The 10,807-nt window shown below is 47.6% G+C and overlaps 1 protein-coding gene across 1 annotated transcript in view; it reads right to left on the bottom strand.

Annotated features, from left to right (window-relative positions):
* The window catches only part of LOC308325443 (catenin delta-2-like), a gene marked incomplete at both ends in the record, with an annotated part of 160,386 nt that overhangs the window by 81,093 nt on the left and 68,486 nt on the right, over positions 1–10,807 (bottom strand). Inside the window, 9 exon segments of the mRNA XM_080777935.1 lie at positions 798–997; positions 999–1,034; positions 1,037–1,098; positions 1,100–1,136; positions 2,532–2,676; positions 4,162–4,232; positions 4,234–4,306; positions 4,309–4,363; positions 4,727–4,878. Of these exon segments, the coding sequence (XP_080634061.1) occupies positions 798–997; positions 999–1,034; positions 1,037–1,098; positions 1,100–1,136; positions 2,532–2,676; positions 4,162–4,232; positions 4,234–4,306; positions 4,309–4,363; positions 4,727–4,878 (831 nt within the window).

The raw sequence follows: 10,807 nt of genomic DNA, 5'->3' as shown, positions 1-10,807 counted from the left end.
AGCCAAGTAGAAAATACACAAAAGCAGCTTACTTGATTAAACAATTTTAAGGTATAACTGGAAGGCAGCATTATAGGCTATACAATGATGCAATCGCAACTCTCAGCGCTGCTAGTGCAGTGAGTGCACACACTGGGAAGTGGGAACAGTTACAACCAAACAACACACTATAATACTACTATAAAATTACTATTTTTTATCATGGGGGTCGCCAACATATATTTTGGGTGGTCTTTGAGCCCTCGATATAGAAGTGACATATAGACACAGGGCATTCACTTCTAGTCATTTTTACTAGTTGACTGGTTGCCTAGTTTACTAGCTGACTAGTTGACTAGTTATTGAAAAATAGCAGATCTACAAGCTCATAGCGCGCCACCGAGTGTGCGCGCTACGAGCTTGTACGTCTGCTATTTTTGAAAAAAAGTCAAAGAACGACTGACGCGGAAACATAGCTTTTTCAGAAAACCGTCAGGATGTAGAAGGACATTTTAGAATCTGATCTCAGGTCAGAATGGGTTAAACCACCTAACATGTAAACAAATATATATATAAATATTTCTTATCAACTAGTCAACTTGTACCAGCAAGGTCGACTAGTGGATTTACTAGTCGACTATAGTAACTAGTCGACTTAGTTGCTTGATGCCCTTACAGACATAGTATAATCAACAACAACAATAAGGGACTCAATGCCCAGCTGGTCTCTGACCTCGTGCCAGGCTGCCGGGCCGCTGCAGTAGTAACCGTAAACAACAACAACAATAAGGGACCCAATGCCCCAGCTGGTCTCTGACCTCGTGCCAGGCTGCCGGGCCGCTGCAGCGTGGCGTTGGCGTACAGCTCGTGGGAGATCTTGTAGCCGCCGTCGGTCATCATGCCGCCGCCGCCGTGGTGCATCATGCTGCGCTTGGGCGACAGCGTGGCGTAGCTGCCCACGCCCGAGGAGCTGAACTGGTGGTGCAGCGGAGACGAAGAGGACGAGGGGTGGTGGTGGTGGGGTGGTGGTGGTTGGGGTGGGGGAGGAGGTGGTGGTGGTTCCCCCCCGGAGACGCCCCGCCCCCCATGTGGAGCGGGGGAGGAGGAGGAGCCGGGCGGCCGCGCCCGACGCCACCATGTTGATGGGGGAGGAGGTGCTGGAGGGAGGATGTAAAGGGAATTTTAGAATGCCACGCAGAACCAATTATACAATTACATTACAATTTACAATTTAGGCATTTAGCAGACGCTCTTAATCCAGAGCGACTTACATTAAGCGAGAACAAAAAAAGCATGGGAATACATCACATAAAACATTTATCATGAAACATGCGTAAGCTAAGAAAGTAACAGTGGAATATCTATATAATGAAACTATATACATATAAACTATACATATATACTACTATGCTATACATATGTACTATGACGTGCTATGACTATATACAATGCAATTATAGTGCCGTCTACATAACATGCTATAAGTCTGTATCAAATGCTATCTAAGTCTACGGAAATGCTATCTAAGGGGGTGGGGTAAGTGCTATGGGCCATGATGGAGTCTGAAAAGGTGGGTTTTCAGACTACGGCGGGTAACATGATCTGTTACTACCTCATCCTCCCATCCAGTCAAATTCTTCACCATTGAGTTCATTTCTCCAAGTGACCGGCCGGTGTCAAATCTGACAGCTGCCTCGCGTGTTTAAATATACCACTGTCAGCAAAGGTGTAACTATTGGTGTTGTTCTCATCTTAGGACCAATAGAATAGCGTGTCTGTCTCCTTTGTGTAAGTCCAACCTCTGGAAGGACATGTCGAAATAAACCATCTATTACTGACTGTCTATTTTATTGTTGTAAATGTGGAACTGGGAGGGGATAAATGGGGGTGATTGCATTGATGCAGGAAGGGTACTGGGACGCAGTGATGCTGTCTATTTGCTGTATTGACTGAGAGCTTGTGAATAAAGATGACGATGGCTGAATCTTGAGTCCTGTTTCTGATGTTCTGATGCTAATTTTGAGACCATTTCCTGCCGCTACAGGGAGGGCAGACAATAAGGTACAGTCTGACTACAACAGTGGTCTTTCAACCCTTTTCATATCAAGGTCCATAGGACTTGGTATATGTACCCACCTGTAGGACTTGGTATATGTACCCACATGTAGGACTTGGTATATGTACCCACATGTAGGACTTGGTATATGGACCCACCTGTAGGACTTGGTATAGGTACCCACCTGTAGGACTTGGTATATGTACCCACATGTAGGACTTGGTATATGGACCCACCTGTAGGACTTGGTATATGTACCCACATGTAGGACTTGGTATATGTACCCACATGTAGGACTTGGTATATGGACCCACCTGTAGGACTTGGTATAGGTACCCACCTGTAGGACTTGGTATATGTACCCACATGTAGGACTTGGTATATGGACCCACCTGTAGGACTTGGTATAGGTACCCACCTGTAGGACTTGGTATATGTACCCACATGTAGGACTTGGTATATGGACCCACCTGTAGGACTTGGTATAGGTACCCACCTGTAGGACTTGGCGAGTCGGCTGGGGGACTGTTTGGGGGAGGAGACCCTCTGCAGGGTGGCGTAGCTGGGCATGTCGGAGGAGGCGGAGCCTAGGCGCTGGAGCTTTGTGGGAGAGCCGCCCATCTGCAGAGGGGAGCTCACACCTGAGGAGGAGGAAGAGGAGGAGGAGGAGGAGGAGGAGGGAGGAAGAGGAGGGTACAAGTTAGATACTGTAGGTCCCTCCAGAACAACGTGATTATGGCATCGCAGTATTTCCCACATAATCAGCCAAGATTATGCTGGGCTTTTTATCATATATGTCGCATTCTTACGCATATTTCACTGCATACAAACCATTATAATAGATCTAAATAGCAAACTAAAATATATAGAATAATCATGTGAACAAGTAATAAAGCAACATATCTGCATAGTATAACGTGCGGACCCTGCAAGTGAGTTCATGAGCAACAACAACCATTTGGAAGATCTTGTCTTATGGGTAAAAAATAAATAAAGGAGAAAAGAAAAGGCGTTTTGCTTTTGGCTCTGCGTTCCGTTGCAACATCCGCTCCCTGCCAGACACGCTACGCGCCGCCTGCCAACTCCTCGACAGCTAGAGAATTAGCGTAACAATCTCTTTGGACGAAGACAAAGGAAGTGTGGTGGCGATTAATAAGATATGCTTCTTAAAACAACAAAATGAGTCCTTTGAGTCTCAGCCTTGAAAATCCCCAATCGCTGCAACACCCCTAATCCCCACGACAGCAGCGGTTAAATGTCACAGAAAGAGACAAAAAGACAAAAACAAAAGAAAAACAGAGAAAGCACAGTTCTTTTTACAGTCATTCAGTGCCCTGTTGCTTCCAGTCCACGGTGTCTGCAGTGCTGCTCACGGCCCATAGGAGGCGCAGTAAACTTCATCAATTCCTCAGTGCTTATTTTGTACATCTGCAACTCAGACTGAAAAAATCTGACCTGTCTGAAGTGAGTGGTACTGTACTGTACTGTACTGTACTGTACTGTACTGTACTGTACTGTACTGTACTGTACTGTACTGTACTGTACTGTACTGTACTGTACTGTACTGTACTGTACTGTACTGTACAGTACAAGCCCTCCTCCCTGGCCTGTGTGTCTGTGTCTCTGTTATAGGCTGTGCAACAGTGACACTAAGTGGTGAACAAATGCTATAACGCTATTTCCGTGCTTGGACAGACAGACAGACCCAGGGACACACATAGCTGTCTATAGGAGTGGTTGCACGACTCGGGCGACTGTGGCTCAAGAGGTAGAGCAGGTCGTCCAATGATCCGTGGGTCGGCGGTTCGAATCCCGGCTCTCCTCCTCCTCCTGTCTACATGTCGAATAAGTGTCCTTGTGGGCAAGAACCTGAACCCCAAATTGCTCCCGATGTGCTGGTTGGTGCCTTGCACATGGCTTCTGCCGCAATCGGTGTGTGAATGTGTGTGTGAATGGGTGAATGTAACGCACAATCTATGTAAAGCGCCTTGGATAAAGCGCTATATGTAAATGCAACATTTACTCAGCAGCCAATTATCGAAACATCACATTCCGTGCTACAAACACACACACACACACACACACACACACACACACAGTAGAGGAAATGAACACTGTATAGGAACAGACCTGTGCGGGCAGAGTGGCGCAGCTGTAGTACATGGGGGGGCCAGCGGGGGCAGCGGTGAGGGGGCATGTCCAGGGGCATGTGGAAGGCGCTGGCGTGAGCCTGCTGGGCGAAGGAGGCGGAGTCTCCTCCTCCTCCTCTGTGGACTGGGAGGAAGGGGAGTCGCCCGCCAACTGGGCCGCCACGCGATTGGACGTCACCTATAGAGACAGGTACACACGCCCATATAAGGAGTGGGTGGCGGGGGGGGGGACAGAGAGAGAGAAGAGAGAGAGAGAGAGAGAGAGAGAGAGAGACGGAGAGAGAGAGACAGAGAGAGAAAGAGTGTGAGAGAGAGAAAGAGTGACAGAGAGACAAAGAGTGACAGAGAGAGAGAAAGAGTGACAGAGAGAGAGAGAGAGAGAGAGAGAGAGAGAGAGAGAGAGAGAGGTGTAGTGGAAATACAGGAATGCACAATGTCAGATCTAAGGAAGGTATACTGTACATTGCGTGTGTGCGTGCACTTGTGTGTGCATGTGCCCGTGTGCTTGCGTGTGTCTGTGCGCACACGTGTGCGCACATACCTGGTTGTAGCTGTGGACGGCCCCGCCCACCTGCCCACTGCGAGTCATGGCCGGCTCGCCCAAGGCCAGGCCCTGGTTGCTATGGTAACCAGCGGCCGCGTACGCATCCTGGTTGTTGAGCTGCAGGGCGCTCTGGGAGAGAAGGCCTTGTCCTGGGAGGGACGGGGAGGAGAGGAGAGGAGAGGAGAGGAGAGGAGAGGGGAGGGGGGAGGGGAGGGGAGGGGAGGGGAGGAGAGGAGAGGGGAGGGGAGGGGAGGGGAGGGAGGAGAGGAGAGGAGAGAGGAGAGGAGAGGAGGAGAGGAGGAGAGGAGAGGAGAGGAGAGGAGAGGAGAGGAGAGGGAGAGGAGAGGGAGGAGAGGAGAGTGTGTTAATTCCAAACCACTGTACATCCCATTTTGTAGATCCCAGCTTAGATCTGCTATTTTTTCCACTACAGTTTGTCCCGGTGGGGAGACATGCAAACTTCTCTTTCGGGTCACAAGCTATAGAAAAGTTTTGGGATCGACATATAAACACCATTTATTTTCACTTCTCCCCCCCCCCCCCTCCCCCCCTCCCCCCCTCTCTCTCTTCATGCTCTGCGGCTCTGAGAGCATCATCCATCCATCCCCGTGATTTCCCATTTCCTCTAAAAACAGCCGTCTCTGCCTGCCCTGCCCTGCATCGCTCCATTTGTCTGGCCTTCGTTCCTCTCTCCATCTTCAACTCTTTATAATTCAACAGCATGGATGGACCCTCCGCTATTATCACGGCCTGGCTCTGCTCGAGCGGAATGAGGCCATCGCACGCACACACACACACGCACGTGGGCACGCACGCACGCACAGACGCCCGCCTAAACACACAAACGCGCGTGTGGACGCGCACAGACGCATGCACACATGCACGCACTGCACACAAACATGTTTGTATTATAACTATACTGGACAATGGACATTTTGTTTCATCTCGAAGTATAAGAAACCTAAAATATGCTATTTTAGGTGCAGGATGCGCGCGCGCACACCAGCTACACACACACACACACACACACACACACACACACACACACACACACACACACACACACACACACACACACACACACACACACACACACACACACACCACACACACACACACACACACACACACACACACACACACACACACACACACACACACACACACACACACACACGCTATTTTAAAGAATTAGGTCTCCGTGTGTCTGTCTTGCCAAGCTGACATATGGTGGACTGGACAGTGATTGAAACTTTTGGGTCATCTTCTGTTCTGTATTTTTTACCGTTGGTAAAAAGATGGACTTTATATGCAATCTTTGAGATTTGTTCTAATGTAAAGCACATTATAAATAAAAAAATCATTAGCATTATTATTACATAACGGTTACTATACAACATGTAAAAGTAGGTCATCGTCTGTGTTTAAACAGCATCTGCTTTTTTATTATCATGATTTGCTGTAGCCATTTTTTTTTTACCGTGCCAATTACATAAGCTGTAATCCTAACGGCGGTCTCTGCAACCTGGGGAGAACACCAAACCGAACTCATGCTTCCTTCAGTGCATGAAGAGTGATCAGGCTGCTTCTTATATCACCTGACAGGGGGGTGATTCCCAACCAGTTCATTTGTAGATTTAAAGGTAGAGTAAGTGATTTCACTTAATTCAAATATCACTTATTTTTTTTGTTTTGTTGTGATAATCCTCTCTACTATAGAGTGTGCTGACCATATAGGAGTTCCTCCCTGTCCCCAGTTAACCCCTGGGGGTCAAAAAAACCTTAGGTTTCCTTTTTGACTCTTTATCCTGATTGGACGAAGGCTTAGGTCCCACAGCCAAAAACGAAACCTAATGTTTTTTGAGTGAAATCACTTACTCTACCTTTAAAAAAAAGTTGTAGTCATTTACACAAGTTAGAAGGTCAAGATGTTCAACAGAAAATGGGAGTTTAAGAATATCACGGTGGGGAAAGTTTACCGGACTTGATTGAGAAACAGTGGGATGTATGTATATGTATGTATGTATACACATAGATCTGCTATTATTCAATAGCTAAAGTAGCATAATGCTGAAAAATACATTTCCAAAAGGATGGAGTCACAACAAAGCCGTTAGGCTTGTTTACCGTTGTGGTTCTCTATAAATGCTTACAAGTAGGCCGTTAGTTATACCTCTACGAAAACACGGAGATGGTTTCAGCCCGACAGCAACGATTCAAAGTATATGAGCAGTAAAGAGGTTGTCCTTTAAGTGCAGCGTAATTGGTGATCGTCTATTATTCAACGAGGAACCTGAAGCCGAGGGGTTGTGATAGGGATTAGTATATAGGGCCGTGGAGGACGGATGCTGCCATCGTGTCATGCTGGAGTCAACGGATCACGCTCCAAGCTCCGACCGGGAGGGCTGGCTGGCTGGCTGGCTGGCTGGCTGACTGGCTGGCTGGCTGGCTGGCTGGCTGGCTGGTTGACTGGCTGCAGCGATGATCATAGCTTAGTTTGTATTTCATTTTTTTGTTTAGTTTTCGTCTGTGAACAGGGATGGTTTTAGTCGACAAAACCAACAGCGACACACACACGCCCATTTTGGGGCGGGAACCCCTTTTGGTGTTTTAAGTTATGTTCTATACTTTAGCTATTGAAAAATAGCACTCGGTGCCGTGCTATGAGTTTGTAGATCTGCAAAAATATATATATATATATCGTGAAAATGTGGTCAAATTCTGAATATATGTTTTCAGAGCGAACGTTTTAAACTCAAATCTATATTTTCAGATGGGGGTCGGGGGGCCAAATACATATAATTCTGGAGGTCCTTGACATGAAAATGTTTGAGGACCACTGACATATAGAAACATGGGGTTTTTCAGAAAGCTGTCAGGATTTAGAACATTTGCAGAATCTTTTCTCAGGTCTAAATGGGTTAACAGTTTGTCTCTTTCCCTGCTGAACACGCTAAACCCTCCTTTTTGTTTCATATGTTCAATTCGCCGTTTTTTGATGACTTTTAAGCGGTTTCCCCTCGGACATTGTGAAGAGGATGCCGTGACCGGCTGGCTTAAGTTGCAAGGGCTTCTGGGAAACTGAGTCCCAATGAAAAGTCGACGGTGGGCGACGGCCGCATCCATCTCACTCGGTTCTGTGCAGTTGTTTGGCATCGCGGCAGTGGAATATGTTTCCACTCGGTAACAAACTCCGCGCGAGTGTCATTAACCCATTTTCACCTGAGATCAGATTCTAAAAATGTCTTCTACATCCTGACAGTTTTCTGAAAAAGCTATGTCAGTCGTTATTTGATTAAAAAAAAAAAATAGCAGACCTACAAGTTAATAGCGCGGCACTCGGTGCCACGCCATGAGCTTGTAGATCTGCTATTTTTCAATAGCTAAAGCATAAAATAATGCTATAACACCAAAAGGGGTTCCCGCCCCAAAGTGGGTTAAATGGAGGTACAATTATATGACGGGGTGAAAAGTGAGTGAAAAACTTTGGCAGGGAAACTATCTTCTATATCTATTATGGATTATTATGGGAGTCGAGGTGTTCTTAATAATGCATGGATGTACAGTACAGTACAGCGCAGACATCTAGTGACCCAGTTGTCACTAGATGGCCAGCATAAGGTAGGACAGGAGTCATACGCTCTCTCTCTCTCTGTGTGTGTGTGTGTGTGTGTGTGTGTGACTGTGTGTGTGTGTGTGTGTGTGTGTGTGTGTGTGTGTGTGTGTGTGTGTGCGTGCGTGTGCGCGTGCGTGGTGACAGGTCTCTGCATGGTGCTATGTGACCAGCATTCTATATCAAACACATTTGAATATTTCATCAGCTGGTGCATCTATTTCTGGCCATGCACACGCACGCACGCACGCACGCACGCACGTATGTATGTGCGCACATCATAATGACGTTATAATGATGTCCTTCAGGACTAGGCCAGGTCACAGCCCATATGGGGATGATCTTTACGTTCAGGACTAGGCCAGATCACAGCCCATATGGGGATGATCTTTACGTTCAGGACTAGGGCAGATCACAGCCCATATGGGGATGATCTTTACGTTCAGGACTAGGCCAGATCACAGCCCATATGGGGATGATCTTTACGTTCAGGACTATAGACCAGATCACAGCCCATATGGGGATGATCTTTACGTTCAGGACTATAGGCCAGATCACAGCCCATATGGGGATGATCTTTACGTTCAGGACTAGGCCAGATCACAAATATTAAAGTTAAAAAAACTGCAAAAGAATATATATTTCAAAGATTTGCGCCACATTTCATGATTTTTCAAAAAATTGCAAATCTACAAGCTTGTAGCGCAGCACTCGGTGCCACGCTATGAGCTTGTAGATCTGCTATTTTTCAATAGCTAAAGTATATAGCACAACGCTTAAAACACCAAAAGGGGTTCCCGTCCTTAATGGGTTACACGGGTCACTCTGACTTCTGATACCGTCCGCGGGGACCACAGCTAGTCCACACTATCGATCACTCTGAACACCAAACGCACTGAAAAAAGTGACTCAGGAAGAGGCTGAGGAAAAAGAAAAAAAACTTGCGTGAAGCTCACGAATGTCTAGCACATTGTAACGGAGACAGACTACATCTCCCAGGGGTCTAGCACATTGTAACGGAGACAGACTCCATCTCCCAGGGGTCTAGTGCATTGTAACGGAGACAGGCTCCATCTCCCAGGGGTCTAGTGCATTGTAACGGAGACAGGCTCCATCTCCCAGAGGTCTAGTGCATTGTAACAGAGACAGACTCCATCTCCCAGAGGTCTACGGCATTGTGACAGACTCCATCTCCCAGAGGTCTACGGCATTGTGACAGACTCCATCTCCCAGAGGTCTAGTGCATTGTGACACACTCCATCTCCCAGAGGTCTAGGGCATTGTGACAGACTCCATCTCCCAGAGGTCTAGTGCATTGTAACAGAGACAGACTCCATCTCCCAGGGGTCTAGTGCATTGTAACAGAGACAGACTCCATCTCCCAGAGGTCTAGTGCATTGTAACGGGGACAGACTCCATCTCCCAGAGGTCTAGTGCATTGTAACGGGGACAGACTCCATCTCCCAGAGGTCTAGTGCATTGTAACAGAGACAGACTCCATCTCCCAGAGGTCTAGTGCATTGTAACAGGGACAGACTCCATCTCCCAGAGGTCTAGTGCATTGTTACGGGGACAGACTCCATCTCCCAGAGGTCTAGTGCATTGTAACAGAGACAGACTCCATCTCCCAGAGGTCTAGTGCATTGTAACAGGGACAGACTCCATCTCCCAGGGGTCTAGTGCATTGTTACGGGGACAGACTCCATCTCCCAGGGGTCTAGTGCATTGTAACAGGGACAGACTCCATCTCCCAGGGGTCTAGTGCATTGTTACGGGGACAGACTCCATCTCCCAGAGGTCTACTGCATTGTAACAGAGACAGACTCCATCTCCCAGAGGTCTAGTGCATTGTAACAGAGACAGACTCCATCTCCCAGAGGTCTAGTGCATTGTAACAGGGACAGACTCCATCTCCCAGAGGTCTAGTGCATTGTTACGGAGACAGACTCCATCTCCCAGGGGTCTAGTGCATTGTAACGGAGACAGACTCCATCTCCCAGAGGTCTAGTGCATTGTAACAGAGACAGACTCCATCTCCCAGGGGTCTAGTGCATTGCAACGGAGACAGACTCCATCTCCCAGAGGTCTAGTGCATTGTAACAGAGACAGACTCCATCTCCCAGGGGTCTAGTGCATTGTAACGGGGACAGACTCCATCTCCCAGAGGTCTAGTGCATTGTAACAGAGACAGACTCCATCTCCCAGAGGTCTAGTGCATTGTAACAGAGACAGACTCCATCTCCCAGGGGTCTAGTGCATTGTAACAGGGACAGACTCCATCTCCCAGAGGTCTAGTGCATTGTGACAGACTCCATCTCCCAGGGGTCTAGTGCATTGTAACAGAGACAGACTCCATCTCCCAGGGGTCTAGTGCATTGTAACAGAGACAGACTCCATCTCCCAGGGGTCTAGTGCATTGTAACAGAGACAGACTCCATCTCCCAGGGGTCTAGTGCATTGTGACA

Source organism: Protomyctophum bolini (assembly GCF_963924005.1).
Source record: "Protomyctophum bolini genome assembly, chromosome: 12".
NCBI lineage: Eukaryota > Metazoa > Chordata > Actinopteri > Myctophiformes > Myctophidae > Protomyctophum > Protomyctophum bolini.
The sequence above is the reverse complement of the archived record's forward strand: the minus strand, read 5'-3'. Positions and strand labels throughout refer to the sequence as shown.